Genomic DNA, 15,448 nt, shown 5'->3' on the forward strand with positions numbered 1-15,448 from the left:
TTTCGTACATGAAATGCGCTATATAAATAAAATGGCCTTGCCTGGCCTATTGAATACACAGTAGCCGCATCACTCTCCTGAGTGGCCACTGGCTGTTTTAGGGGGAATGTGTGATAATTAGATAGATTGCTAGCTGTGCGATCCAAAGATGTATTCATGCTGTGAAAGGTGGCTTTGCTTGACCTCTGATAACTTATCCTGGTCTGAGAGCATTGTGTGATTTGCTTGCAGTGGAGCTATACACCGAGAGAAAAGGCACTTTCTGAGGGGTGCGCTGAAGGAGCTCTGCAAAGTGCTGGAAGATGAGCCCAGACTGCTGGGTCCAAAGGTAAGTACTCCTCTGGTCCTTTCTCTCCATCTGGGATTTGCCTCAAATTCCCTCCCTTCCCTACCTGTCAAAGGTGAGGAGAATGTCATAAGAGGAAGATGGAGTTAACCTCTGGTCCAGCCCCAAAGGCGATTACCACTCAGGAAGATTAACCACCATATTTAAGGAGGGCGTATTAATATCTAGTAACATTTCTCATCTTCGGATGCTGGAAAATGCTTTTTTAAGTCAAAATAAAACTGTCCATCTGCGTTAATAAGTACTTTAATGATGCCTGATTTCAAAACACTTTGTCAGTATTTATGACGATGTTCATTCATCCATCAAATGCACTCTCTCTTATCTCTCCCGCAGGCTCTGTTTGTATTCATGGCCCTGTCATTCTCCCGTGACGAAGTCCTCTGGCTGGTTAGGCACAGTGAGAACGTCCCGAAAACCAAGACCCCCGAAGACTATGTGGACTCGTGAGTTTTAAATAGATGTACCATGAACCTGAGTGCCACACTGTTTCCACATTTCCCACATTACTGACAGGCAGGAATGCAATCCGTAGCCAAGCACGCGCACAGGAATGAAAGAGAAAGAGGCGCTGGTGTTTTCATGTTGTTGCTCTGTGGCAACAGCAAGTGCAGATTAACGAGTAGCATGAATTAATAGGGGCCTAAGCTAGTTCTGTTTCAGAGCTGGTTGTTACTGATATGTTACTCACATTTCAAGTGAATTTTGCAATCGACATGCTAAGGAGCCAAAACATTCCTCCTATTTAATGGTCTGCCATATCATATGCCTGGCACTCGCATCATTTATGGTTTTATGCACTGAAAATAGAAGATGAAAGAGATGTTTGTTTCATAACACCGTTATCAATCTCTGGCCATATAAATGCTAAAATATTTCTTATTTAAAATATACTCTCATTAAGTCACATGAAAGAAGAAGTCATGTTTAAACTTAGCTGCAAAACGTAGTTACAAACCATGTTGACAGCAGATATGTCATTGTAGAATTGTGTTGTGTTGCATAAGAGTGCCTCCTTTAGTGGATATGCCCCAGTTTGCCTTATAAAACTGGCTGCCCATTGATAAATGGTTTTGGTAGTGCATAAATCTGCAGAGTCGTTGCCTTTGATGCTTGAGATCACAGGCCGCCCCCTGGCAGTCACACTGATAGATCAAATGCAAAAAAATTGCTTCGTTGCTATACTTTGATATTCACATTTACTGAATGAGTAATTTACTGAACCAGGACAATGTTAGAATGTCAGTGACTTTGTATGTGTGTGTGTGTGTGTCTGTTTATCAGGCATATGGCTGAGCTCCTGTTCCACATGGAGAGACTGCAGACTCTCCTTCAACAGCATAAGGCAATCATAGATCGTTATCATCTCCTCTACTTGTCCCAGTTTGATGCCCTGGTGATCGCTGACACCATTCAGGTAATGGAATGGGCAAAATCCTCAGCATAACCGAAATCCAACACTAGGCTTAAATATTTAGCCAAATAAAAGAAAGCATAGCACAATTGTTTTAACATTCCTTAAACAGATGTGATTATAAAGCCTGCTGACTTAATACAAACACAGCAGTTATGCAACCTTCTCAAAACATAGTGTGCAAGTGTGCTTTGCCTACATACATATTCAGACAATCCACATGTGCTGCACACTGTGGATTTGGGACGGCACGGCACTGGTGTAGATGTTTTTATGCAATTCAACAAATAACTCTCCAAGGATTATAACGATGTGGGCAGCCTCGCCCTCATCTGAGTCTAACTTGTAATGAGCCGAGCCTCATCTGTTACTCTATTTCATTATTTAATTCTGGTTTTGTTTGGGCTTTTTTCTCTCTCGCTGGATACAGCCCATTGGCTACGGACGCTTGGTTGCATGAGGTCACAGTGAGGCCAGTCTGCGTGTTGTCCTGCTGTATACACAGCAAACAAAAAATCTTTGCTGCTAATGATGTGGACAAAACGGATATACAAACAATACAATTTATGCATTGAATGAAATATACCTATTTACTTATTTACTTAGTGAAATATGACTATTTGCTATTTACTTGTATGAAATGTTATACCTATTGACTGACTGAATACTACTGCATCCCTAGAGTCTTTACGTCTGCCCAGAAGAAGAGTCTGTGCTGATGTCATCGTTTGTGTCTGCTTTGTCAGGGCTCAATGTCAAGCAAGGTGAGATCTGTTGTGTTCGTATGTCAGACCTGCAGCATGACTCATCTTTCCACAAAAAAAAAAAAAAAAAATGCTGAGTCACAAACACTCATCCTGCCATTTTCTGTCTCAACAGTGGAAAATGGAGAGGAGTTTGATTTCAGACCTCTCAGAATGGACTGGCTGCGCTTACAGGTGTTGGACAGTTCTTCAGAAGTAGATTTGTTCAGAGACTAACAATTTATAGAAATCAGATGCTGACTTGTGTTACCTGTTGTTAATATTTCTTAGTGTGCATATCTCTACAATGCAATTTGTAAGCATGAATTGCTAAAATTATTAGATAAAAAAAAAAACAGTACAAATATTACATCACATAATGATGCAGAGCATATAAGAGAAAATATTATGTTTCAGTAAAAATACTGTGTTTTCTTTCTTAATCTCGTTGCGCATGCGTGCGACTCCATCTCATGCTGTGCTGATGTATGCAGGCGTACACCAGTGTGGTCAAAGCCCCTCTGTCTCTGAAAGAATCCCCGGACCTGGCCAAGATCATGAACATGACGCAGTTCCACACCAGGGTGATGGACAACATAGATGGTCTCCTGCAGGAGACGGCAGAGCTCTCCATCCTCTGGTGGGTCGCCATGGCAGCTGGAATTCTTTAGAGTGCTTTTCCCCCCTCTGGTTTGGCCAGCATGGACAATCCACTGCCGCAAACACATGAGACCAATCAAATCCAAGCGTTGCCTTCACACAAAAAAGCTTTTGTTCATTTAGTGTTTCCACATAACACATCATTGTGCTGACTTGTATGAAATTCTCACCTGAGATCAATAAAATTAGATAGCTCTTCTTTTGTTACATTTATTAGGTTGTTTATCATTTTTGCAGTCCATTGTTTTTTTAAATGTGCCTCTCATGCCTCAGCAGCAGCAGTGTAGTGTAAAGGCCTTCCACTCTGTGTTTTGTCTCTCCTGTCTGCAGCTTCTACCCGCGGGTGTATGAGAAGATGTTCTTCCAGAGCAGTGAGGATGTGACCATGCAGAGGTACCTCATGGCCTTCCCTCTACTTTGCTCTCACTTCAGCCAGACTGCTCACCCCATGTGCCCAGAGGAGGTCAGTGGAGAGCAGTGCTACTGCTGAGCATGCATACACACTTGCGTACACACACACACACACACACACACAATGCACAGAGAACCACACAGTTATCTACCTGTACACACACACACACTTTACATGCACTGTACATGCACACACAATGCACCGGTACATAGAACCACACAGTTATCTACATTAACATACACATATATATATATATATATATATATATATGAAGAGTTTGGTTCCACAACGCTATATCCCCCATTTCAATGAATTTTCATAAATCATTTATATACATTTTGTTTTCCAAGTAATTTCAGTGCAACTGTAATTGGGTTATTATGACCGCCGCGCAGCGAAGCGGCGGTCATATAGGTTTAGTCAGTTTTTCTTTTTTTTCTTTTTCTTATATTGATATTACCTGAAATACACAATTAAATAACATGATTTATTAATGTTTTAAAATGGAGATCCACACATATACACACACACACACACACTGCACGCACACACATTCACTAGCCAGCACCATCTGGCCTTAATTTAACTTTGATTTCTGTCTCAAACTGCCACAAAATGCAAAATAGTCACACAAAATGGCAGAAGCTGCGACAGCTGTAACCGAGCTGCACTGTATCGAGGCAGACTCCTCGGCAAAAATGTATGGCTCCAGAGATTAAACGTGACCTGACTTTGAACCAGAGCCGTAATTGGAACAATATGTCGCGCAGCACCAGTGGGGGTTAAATAAGTTTCTTCCCTTTTTTTGCCCTCCTTCCTGTGTCTGGCATCTAGGCAGAGGCGATCGAGAAAAGGAGCCTAAAACTGTGCGTAACCTTCCTGGAAGAGATTGCCAAGCAGACCAGCACGGTCGTCCTGGATATCTGCGCCGAGCAGTGCAACCTCAACGACCAGGTGACTTAGTCCCCAAAGCCCCGGGGGGGGGGGGGGGTTTGGGAAACCAATTTACTACGGACTAAGTCATGGAAATCCATTTCAATTCATTAAAACAAAGAGGCATTAAAATCAGGAATGAAATGGAAAATGTGAAGGGAATCGAGAGCACCTACCTAATAAGGCCATCAAGTCACAGGGGCAGTGTTTTACGCTGCGCACAGAATGTACCTCTGTACTAACAATGGGATGAATTTTTAAGGTATACAGTGTAGATATGACATGTAAATTATGCTGTATGTCGTATGTCGAGTTTACGTCTTTGATTTAAAAAAAATAAAATAAATAATAATACCAAAAAAAAAAAATAAAAAAAAAAAAAAAATATATATATATATATATATATATATATATATATATATATATACCCTGAAAAGTGCCTTGACAGGAATCCTGCACATATGCAGACAACTCTCCCCTCAAACACAGCAATCAATTTTACAGTCTGTCAGTGCCAAGCCAGACGGTGACAATTATCCTCTTCTTTTATCCCCTCCACCAGCTTCTGCCAAAGCACTGTGCGGAGACTATTAGCAAGGCCCGTAATAAGAAGCTGAAGAAGCCCATGCCCAAGAAGGGCGAGGTGCCCAAAGACAAGCCTGGCACAGAGAGCCACAGGAAGGACAGGGGCATTGTGACCAAGTAAGCCACAGCAGCGGGCATATGCAAATGGATACTATCTCTCTCTCTCCTCTCTCCCTCTTAACCCCCAGGTACACCCCAGTCTCCAGAAGCAGCAGAGGCCAGCCACAGGCACTGCCATTGGCTTTATGTAAAACCTATCAGTAGGGGTCACCTTCGCTCATGATTATTAATGCCAAGGTGATGGATAGTAAAACATCTAGGTCATTATTTCTACTGCTGCGTTCGGTCCTCAGCTGGTAATATACAGTATAAGACAGAACAATGTACAATAGCTTGTGTGTCAGAGGTAAACCCATGTTAGTCACCTTAAAGACAGGACTGAAGAAAACTTAACAAAACAAAATATTGTACTCTGAAGAATAGTGCATGTAATAGAATATGTGAATAATGTAAGTAAATGACTGTTTCCACCCCCCCTCTCTTCTCTCAGTATGGACAAGATGCATCTGGCCTTGTCAGAGCTCTGCACAGCCTTCGCCCACTACACTGACTTCATAGTCTTCAACCACATGATCGTTCCTGCTGAGTTCCTGATATCCCAGCTTGAGGTCAAACTTACCAAGTACGAATAACATTCTTTTTTTCTTTTTTTTTTTTGGGGGGGGGGGGGGGGGTTATGCCTTTAATCAGACAGGACAGTGGAGAGAGTGAACAGTGGAGAGAGTGGACAGGAAGCCAGTGGGAGAGAGAGATGGGGTGGGATTAAAAAATGACGGACTCGAAACCGGGTCACCGTGGGCTCGTGAACCCGAATATGGTAAGGGCACTGAAACCTGTTGCCCCAAAAGCGCCCCACAAATAACATATTCTAATGTTAGACATCTTAGACCAGTGGTCCCCAAACTATGGCCCAACTCATTTTGGGTGGCCCCCCAAAACATGTCCGTGATATATAGCATCTGGCCCGCATGGGAGTACGACATCGTCAAACTATAACCTCCGTAATTTCCCCATTCATTCTCTATGGCGAGTCTTAACAGTACACATGTAATATTCTTTTTGTCCACTGGTGGTTGTTTGGCGCTGTTTCGCGTTTGCCATCGAAAACGGAATGAAATGTAGGCCTATCTGCAAACAATGTAAGAGGCCTATGCTGACTGCATCAGTGCTCAAAGTATTCTAAAAGTTTATCAATTATTTGTTAGTAACTACCTAACTTCTATTCAAGTCATATTTCTGGGACTTTCTGGGATAATTATTTCTATTTTTTATTCACACGTTCAAATGTTCATACAGGAGTTCAAAGTTCTCATCAGGTGAGTGAAAGTTAGAATGGTGGTCATTTCAAATGTGTTTGCCAGCACTTCATAAAACTCTCATAGTTTGATAACTTTAAATTATTTGTAGGATATTGCTTGTTCACAACTTGAGCTATGTATGCAAAGAAACAGAGTCTTTTTATTAGTATTATTTCATTTGAGCTACATTTTACACTGATATGGCATAGTGGCAACATAAGCACAGCTAGCAATGGTATTAAATTGCAGTAGCCTATGATTAAATGTAATGGAATATTCAACTAAGGTAGACTGCTGTTGTTCACAGCACTAAGCTATTTATGGTTGATATACTCTGAGTCTCTGGCCCTCTCTTAGAGCCAGGCATAGTGAGCTGGCCCTCGGAAGAAACCACTGTCTTAGACATATGTATATAAGACACATGCCATAGTCAGATTCATTCAGATGCTTCGATCAACTTGATCAACTAGAAATAATAACATTCTTTTGGCAAAAGTGCTTAAGCACACCGAGTCCCAGCTGTCTTAAATTGAGTCTGGAAAACCTCACAGTGCACAGATGCAGCACGAAGCTCCATTTAAAGACCTCAGTCATTAGAGACGGTTCAGGGAGCTTTCCCGCGAGTTTCCACACTTAACTCTTTGGCTTGATGCGCCTCATTTTAGATTTCAATTACCATTAGAGCTAATCTAGTGACCCAGCGCACACACACACACATACACACACACCTGCTCCACAGAGCTTGTCTTGTCTGCATAAAATAAACGCAGCCCAGTAGTGTTAGGGGGGAAAACAGAATTTAATAGGTATTTGGGGCAAAGGAACAACTCCTTTTCCATTCCAAGAGAGGGCAAACAGCACAACACAATAAACTCGTATTATTCAAGAGCACAAGTACATATACGTACACAGTGGGCACCACACATCACATCAATTCAGTGTCCTGACCTTTGTGAAATCAGATCAGCCCATTCCAGTTGCCCGCGGGCCTAAGATGTACTGTAGAAGCTGGGAGAGGGGGCTTGTGTGCAATTACTGCTGCCTTGGCCACATTTATAAACACAAAACACACACACACACACAGAGAGAGAGAGAGAAAAAGAGAGAATGAACATGCGCTTGTTTAGCAATCCCCTGAAGCGAGCGTGCCTGCCAAGGTGTGGCCACGGTTCACCGGTGCCCTGTGCCACAACCCATGCCTATGCCGTGCCGTTCGCAGGATCATCGTGCAAATGGCCAATTACAACCAGGCCACCCAGGAGATCTCGCGGCCCTCTGACCTGCTGGCGGCCGTGCGGGCCTACACCACCAGCTTGCAGACGCTGAGCCGCTACGTCAACGTGGACGTGACGCGCCTGGTGAAGAACGTCCTGCTGCAGCAAACCCAGCCGCTGGACTCGCGTGGAGCCCAGACCATCACCACACTCTACACCAACTGGTACAGTAGCCCTAGAAACCATCACCACGCTCTACACCAACTGGTACAGCAGCCCCCTAGAAACCATCACCACACTCTAGTAACCTCTAGAAACCATCACCACCCTCTACACCAACTGGTACAGTAGCCCCTAGAAACCATCACCACACTCTACACCAACTGGTACAGTAGCCCCTAGAAACCATCACCACACTATACACCAACTGGTAGAGTAGCCCCTAGAAACCATCACCGCACTATACAGTACACCAACTGGTACAGTAACCCCTAGAAACCATCACCGCACTCTACACCAACTGGTACAGTAGCCCCTAGAAACCATCACCACACTCTACACCAACTGGTACAGTAGCCCCTAGAAACCATCACCACACTATACACCAACTGGTAGAGTAGCCCCTAGAAACCATCACCGCACTATACAGTACACCAACTGGTACAGTAGCCCCTAGAAACCATCACCGCACTCTACACCAACTGGTACAGTAGCCCCTAGAAACCATCACCACACTCTACACCAACTGGTACAGTAGCACCTACAAACCATCACCACGCTCTACACCAACTGGTACAGTAGCACCTACAAACCATCACCACACTCTACACCAACTTGCAGTAGTACAGTAGTACTGGTACAGTAGCCCCTAGAAACCATCACCGCACTCTACACCAACTGGTACAGTAGACCCTACAAACCAGGTTTCCTTACAACTGTTTACTGTGATAAGTTTTTTTTACCTTAATATAACAGCTTTGACGCCAGTTTGATGGTAAACAAATGTGTTATAGGGGAATCGTTCACCTAGCATAGCCATAGAGCTTAGCTGGCAGCGACCCAGAGACAGAGAACCAGCCTTACAATCTACGGGCTCTATTTTAGCGAAGGTGTGTCCAGTCCACATTCGTTAATTTAACAGTGTGGTTTTGTGATCAGAGACTAGGCGCATTGATCAAAAGGGTTGCTCTTATGTTTCTTAATCAGTCATGGGTGTGTTTTGGGCATAACATCCTTTAAACCAATGAGAGTGACATCTGACATTCCCTTTAACAGCAAGCAGCGCAACATCAAACAGTGTGTCTGTATTTTATTAGTCAGCGCATTTGAAGGAATCTACTTGCATGCGAGAGCGTGTATATGCAACACAGGGATTCCACTAACCCTTGTTTTAATAAAACCTGTGTGTGTGACTAGCAGATTATAGCCTATGTGCATCTGCACTTTTTCCTGCAGACAAGTTGTTTGGAACTGGTTGCTAAGGGCTGCAAACATTTCGTGACAGTGCATCTTCAGCTGTACTTGTATGCGCTTTTTACCCTGGAAATGCAGAGTTCTCGCAAGAGCACAATGGAATTGTATCTGCGAGACACTCTGGCAAAAAGCAATGATGCATGTTACTTTTTCCCCTTGCATTCCGGGGAACCAGCTAAACTGATGAAGACAGCACTGCAACGTTGGAGGACAGTACACATTGGTCGTAGTGTTATCCGATTGCATCGAAGTCCGAAATCATTCAGAGTAAACATGGTCTAGTGTTATCCAATTGCGTGCAGTGAGATTTTTAAATGCATGCTTGTTGCCGCCCCTCGAGTTGGGCCATTACATTGCTCTTTGCCAGACCCTCTGGATTTTCCAGGCTATGCGCCTTTCGCTTTAAACCAGGTTTTTCTTGGTCGTAATAATTTTTAGAGGGTGTAAGACAGCGTTTTTTGGATCATGTGCCAGACCACACCTTATGTCATTAATTGACACACCCCTGGGAGAAACGTTTAATTAAAGTGGAGTGCATGGCGATAAATTCATCACTTAATTGGGTGTAAAATAAGAATAAGCCTTGCATTGCGCTTTACGCTGGGTGCAAGATAGGGCCCTAGGTGTCATCGACCTAGAGACATCTCGTGAGAATCGTGTAATGGGCCTACTTTGACATTTTAAGAAGGATAACTGAAACATTACCTGGTCAGTAGATATAGCTCTTTGGAGATAGTCTTTGTCTGTTGCTAGTCCTTCGGCTCCAAAACAAAAGCACCTGCACCATGTACAGAAGGAAGGACTCAAGCCAAGTATTTTCAACAGCAAGGTAACATATGAATATTCCGCAACTCTAGGGGGAGCTCTAGAGTTGCCAAAAATACCCAAAACTACACTGGGTGCCTTTAAAGAAATGTATTCACTACTGGGTGGATTAACTATTGATTCACATTCGCAAATAATAGTTTGTGTGATGTATTTAATAAGAGTAAGTGTGATGGAAATCAGTGTATTCATAGCAAAGGTATGCTATGCTTGAATTGTACTTTCAAATTCCGTTGCATATTCCATGTCTGCATTCTTGTTTCCAACATTATTATTTGTTTATTTTTCATTATTTCCATCCCAATATAGTTTTTATTTTTATTTTATAATTCTCACCTCACATTGTATTATCTATGTATGTTGTATGTCAACCATCTATTAGGTGGACAGTGCCGTTTAAGAGAATGCCAACCACACTTCAACCAAACTAGGCTAGTTGATTGGCAGATCTAGCGTCAACTAGACACAGTCTATTTTAAGGGCGTTTCATCTCTTTGATGATGATGGTCTGAATGGGACCGAAAACGTTTTGCACTTTGGTAGCACTTTGCACTTTTCATCACTGATTGGATTAAAAATTGCATCGGCAACATTGGTGTGCGAGTCCTTTCTTGACTGAAGGACTGATACACTATTGGAACTAACGCACCCACCAAGCCTGGAGTCGTTGGCGCGATACCCTGTTTGCCCCATAGCAGAGCTGTAGCAAGTTGTGCCACAATGAATATTACTTGAATATTCAACAAGGCCCTGCTTACTTCTTAACAGGACCCTGCTCTGCCTCCGCCCCTGGTTTGCAAAGTCAGACAACATCATGGATCTCGCCGAAAAAACGTGGACATCCACTTCAGCATTGTCCACACACAATACGTAGTGTGAACTAATAAAAAAAAAAAAAAACAATAAAACAAAGTAAAGCAATGGAGATCCTGATGGGGTTTGAACCATGAACTTTAATGGCATAAACTGAATGGAAATTATACGCTGGTTACATATCCCATTACACCACTGCTATCTGTCAAAGAACGGTGGTTTATAAAAAGACATCGTAATTATAGCCTCAGTTAACACAGAATAACATAGGTGAGAAATATACGCCCATCTTAACTGGTGATAGCACAAGTTAACATAGGCTAGCCGACACCCACAAATGCAAGCCTTGAAACAAAAAGTAGGCTCATGATTGCCTGACATAGCAACATCTATGTTCTGAGCATCAAACTGACATGACCCTTATTTAGCTTTGGGGGCAGAAAGAAAGTTACACATTATAATGCGCAAACATAATTATCATTGTCACTTGTGGGCCTCGAACCTCTCACAAAAAGCCCAGTCCCTTATTGATTAGGCCTCCTTAAGGCATTAACTAATTGTGCCACAGATATGTTGGGCAAGAAAATTATTCATTGTATCTTACTGAAATAAAATAAACGCTCATGTTTTGTTGTGACAGTGATACAGCTTATTTTGCCAAACAACACTAAGATATACATTCATCATAGCAATAGATAACTGAATGTTTTGCAGCAAGCCATGACTGTTTGCTGTAGTTTTACTATCTACTATACTTTTTGCACGTTGACGTTTTTCCGAGATCCTCATATTTTGTTGTCTATTTTGCAAACTCTTTGTGGAGATGACAACCTCTCCAGGGGCGGAGGCAGAGCAGAGCCTTGCTGAATAATCACTGATTTCATGCAAATGTCACAAGTCAACATGCTCACCAGACAAACTGGCACTGTTCAAGGAACAAAGCAAACAACAAAAATAAACAAAAGCCATATGTTGTTTAGACAGGTACCTCCAGCGAGAAAGACTAGTAGGCTACTTCTGTTTTGCTCTTTTTCCCCACGGTTTGCTGTGATCCTTTCTTCAGGTACTTGGAAAGCCTTCTACGGCAAGCCAGCAGCGCTCTCATCCTTCACTGCCCTACAATGCATTGCTTTGTCAACCAGCCCACAGAGGCTGAGCAAAGCTTCCGTGCTGAACAGTTCTCTGACATCTGTGGTAAGGCCAGCAAATTATCTTCATCATCACCATCTCACCAAAGTGTGAACAAAGCTATTGCATGCAACACCGACTGTACAATACACACACACACGGCTTACCCACAAACCAAGCACACAATGAGACCTGACACTGACACCATGACAGCTGGGGCAATTACGGTTCCGTTAATTTAATCAGTTCTCCAGCCGATCTGCAAAACACCTTATTCAGAAAAGTGCCCGTTCACTCAAAGCTCATTAGATCTGAATGGCTCCGTGAGAAAACATATCACAAACGACCGAATAGACCGCTATTGTACATTTTCAAGTGCAGGTGTAGAAAATGCACATGTGCATAGTCACAGGGGATCAATTAGGCCCACCTCATTAATCACAGATAAACAGCTGAGGCCTAATATTTAAACACTATTTCTCTCACTGTGAGTATGATACATTACCAGGCACAAGCTCTGTCATTACAGCAGGTGTGCAGAATGAGTTAGCCCTATCATAGCACGATCACTGAGCATTATTCATAAAGTCAGTTCACACCTGGGGGAGTTCTTTACCACTGAGGAAAATGTGGTTGAACATGTAATGGTAATCGCCAGTATAAAAGAGAGGGCCATTTTCTTTCACCCCTCTACAACAGCACAGCTGCACATCTGCATTAAGCATTTTCTTCTTACCTGCCCGCATCATGCCCATCTCCTCCTCCTCCTCCTCCTCTTCCCTGAAGATGTGGCCAATTCCTCATTATGCATTGCTGTATTCTACCTCGCCCACTGTACTGGCAAAAAGGTCAACACCCACAGACTGCCTCTGCTCCGCTAACTTCTTTAGCAGTCTGTGCCAGAGGGAAAAATAATAAGTGTGTGAACACAAACACACCACACACATACTGTAGACACACACACACACACACACATTTATATATATATACACGCATACAGTCACTCCCTCGCACTATCTCTGTCTTAAGCCATTAGATAATATTTCACCCCCACATGCACGATCACTTACTGAATTTGAGTAATAGCATTGGCTCATTACAAAGGAACAGAAAAAGATTTTAAAAAAAAGACCTTTCAGAAATCCCATTAGTGGTGGGAAGTTGTTTGCAAAACCATGCACTATACACCATGCACGCATTAATCTGCCCATCTCATTGCCTAAATTACACAGCACTTCATGTTCAGTTAACACACTCATGGCCAAAACCATAATGAAGCAACTACCGCCGCTCAGTGTTTTCTTGACTGAAAACCTGATCACCTGTAGGGTCTGCAGAAAGTGTTGAAAGTGAAATAGCACCTGATTAATAACGTCTGTGGGTGGGCTTTCTTGCAGAAATGCGAGCCCTGGCTGAACTTCTGGGGCCCTACGGGCTGAAGTTTCTCAGCGAAAACCTGATGTGGCACATCACCTCACAAGTTGCTGAACTCAAGGTGGCTCACTGCACTGCACTGACTTACCCTCCCCCCCAAAAAAAGACTTGAAATGTGTCAAACATTTTCTCAAGTGTTTGAATAAAAACAAAGCCTTCTCTGTGTTGTGATGATATACATGCATGTTTACACTAGGGCTGCAACTAACCATTATTTTCATAGTTAATTTAATTTAATCAATTAATTTATTAGTTGATTTATTGATAAAATGACAGAAAATGGTAAAAAACAAAAATATCCACACACCAAAGATATTTAGTTCACTGTCATAGAGGAGTAAGTAAAGCTGGAAATATTCAAATTTTCAAGAAGCTTCAATCAGATAATGGTGATGTATTTTTCTTAAAGAATATAAGTATAAGTATATATACTCTTTTGATCCCGTGAGGGAAATTTGGTCTCTGCGTTTATCCCAATCTGTGAATTAGTGAAACACACTCAGCACACAGTGAGGTGAAGCACACACTAATCCCGGCGCAGTGAGCTGCCTGCAACAACAGCGGCGCTCGGGGAGCAATGAGGGGTTAGGTGCCTTGCTCAAGGGCACTTCAGCCATGCCTACTGGTCGGGGTTCGAACCGGCAACCCTCCGGTTACAAGTCCAAAGCGCTAACCAGTAGGCCACGGCTGCCCAAATGACACAAATGAATGAATGACACAAACCGATTAATCAATTATCAAAATAGTTGGCAATTTAATTCAATAGTCAACTAATTGATTAATTGATTAATCGTTGCAGCCCTAGCTTAACACCAAAGAGGAATGACTCATGTGACCCTGTGTGATCTGGAGCCCAGAGTCTCTTGCAGTGCACTCATACATATTCACTCTGGCGTCTCTTGCAGTGCACTCATACATATTCACTCTGGCGTCTCTTGCAGTGCACTCATACAGTCACTCAGGTGTCTCTTGCAGTGCACTCATACAGTATATTCACTCTGGCACCTTTTCAAATAAGCTCCCCAAAAGCAAGCAACACAATGGCAAAAACTACATACATAATGCATACATAAAGTGCCGTTTCATGCTTCAAGTCTGCTTGTGTGAACAACATCCAGGAAGCCCTGTGCTATATAATTACTGCAATCCTCCTCTGTGACTTGTGTGAAAAGATAAATTGCTGCAGTGGGCTGCCAATTCCATGTTTTGTTAGTACAGTAATTCAACCCAAGGAGAGGCAAGCCACAGTGGCAGCTTGCATTGACTGTGTGCCAGTGTGTCTGTCCTCATTTACTTCATTATTTTTCGACAGAAACTTGTCATGGAGAACATGGATATCCTCGTACAGATAAGAGGTAAATTCGAAAAGCCAGAAGAGATGTCCAGTCTTCAGAAGAGACTAACAGGTAAGCTAGGCCTTGAATCAGCAAAATAGGAGTGAACAACTCTCAAGTGTGCTCAAGCGAGACAACAGCATGACCCTCACACATTTCAACAGCTGACTTGCTGTGCTACCTTTTAAGTGGTCCCTGTGCTCTGTTCCCCTGACTGTGCAGGATGTGAAAATGTCCTTAAAAGGATGACGATCATCGGGGTTATTCTGTCTTTCAGAGCCATGGCCCAGAACTCGCTGGGGGATGTATGTAACCACTCAATCATTTCTAGATTTAAAGACAAAAATGATAAAACAACAGGTACAGTGGTAGCTGGTAGAATTCTTATGTGAACATTGGTAAACGTAGAGCACTGGAGGATACTAAGGATCCTACTTTATATAATTTACTCCTCTATGCACTCTTTGTCTGAAAATACAAAAAAGTGAATATCTCTTCTGATCATCTACTGTAACATGGTGGTGACCCTGACTGGCCTCTCTGAGAACTTTCTGTTTATGTCACTGCAGGTCATGTACAGGCGTTGCCCATTCCTCATGGGGCCCATCCAATCTCTCCGGGACTATGTGTACCCTGACACCGACATCAAGGTAAAACACATGACAGACTCTTAACATTTACAGTAGCATCACTGTGGTAAACCACTTCTCAGCATGGATTTGGTTTATGACAGTCAACCATAGAAAAGCATAAATAAGAAAAATGACGAGTCATTT

The 15,448-nt window shown here is 42.7% G+C and overlaps 1 protein-coding gene across 1 annotated transcript in view; it reads left to right on the forward strand.

Moving 5' to 3' along the window:
* The window catches only part of nckap1l (NCK associated protein 1 like), a 31,108-nt gene that overhangs the window by 10,829 nt on the left and 4,831 nt on the right, over nt 1–15,448 (forward strand). The window contains exons 11-26 of the mRNA XM_076268868.1: nt 232–328; nt 683–792; nt 1,631–1,763; nt 2,443–2,524; nt 2,640–2,698; nt 2,998–3,143; nt 3,494–3,626; nt 4,410–4,529; nt 5,071–5,210; nt 5,644–5,775; nt 7,671–7,889; nt 11,840–11,970; nt 13,302–13,399; nt 14,651–14,744; nt 14,895–14,977; nt 15,242–15,322. Of these exons, the coding sequence (XP_076124983.1) occupies nt 232–328; nt 683–792; nt 1,631–1,763; nt 2,443–2,524; nt 2,640–2,698; nt 2,998–3,143; nt 3,494–3,626; nt 4,410–4,529; nt 5,071–5,210; nt 5,644–5,775; nt 7,671–7,889; nt 11,840–11,970; nt 13,302–13,399; nt 14,651–14,744; nt 14,895–14,977; nt 15,242–15,322 (1,858 nt within the window). The remainder of the gene's footprint in view (nt 1–231; nt 329–682; nt 793–1,630; nt 1,764–2,442; nt 2,525–2,639; nt 2,699–2,997; nt 3,144–3,493; nt 3,627–4,409; nt 4,530–5,070; nt 5,211–5,643; nt 5,776–7,670; nt 7,890–11,839; nt 11,971–13,301; nt 13,400–14,650; nt 14,745–14,894; nt 14,978–15,241; nt 15,323–15,448) is intronic.

This window comes from Alosa pseudoharengus, unplaced genomic scaffold, assembly GCF_046254945.1.
Source record: "Alosa pseudoharengus isolate Yale_2024_CS ecotype anadromous, Long Island Sound unplaced genomic scaffold, YU_APseudo_1.1 YU_APseudo_1.1_scf_5, whole genome shotgun sequence".
NCBI lineage: Eukaryota > Metazoa > Chordata > Actinopteri > Clupeiformes > Clupeidae > Alosa > Alosa pseudoharengus.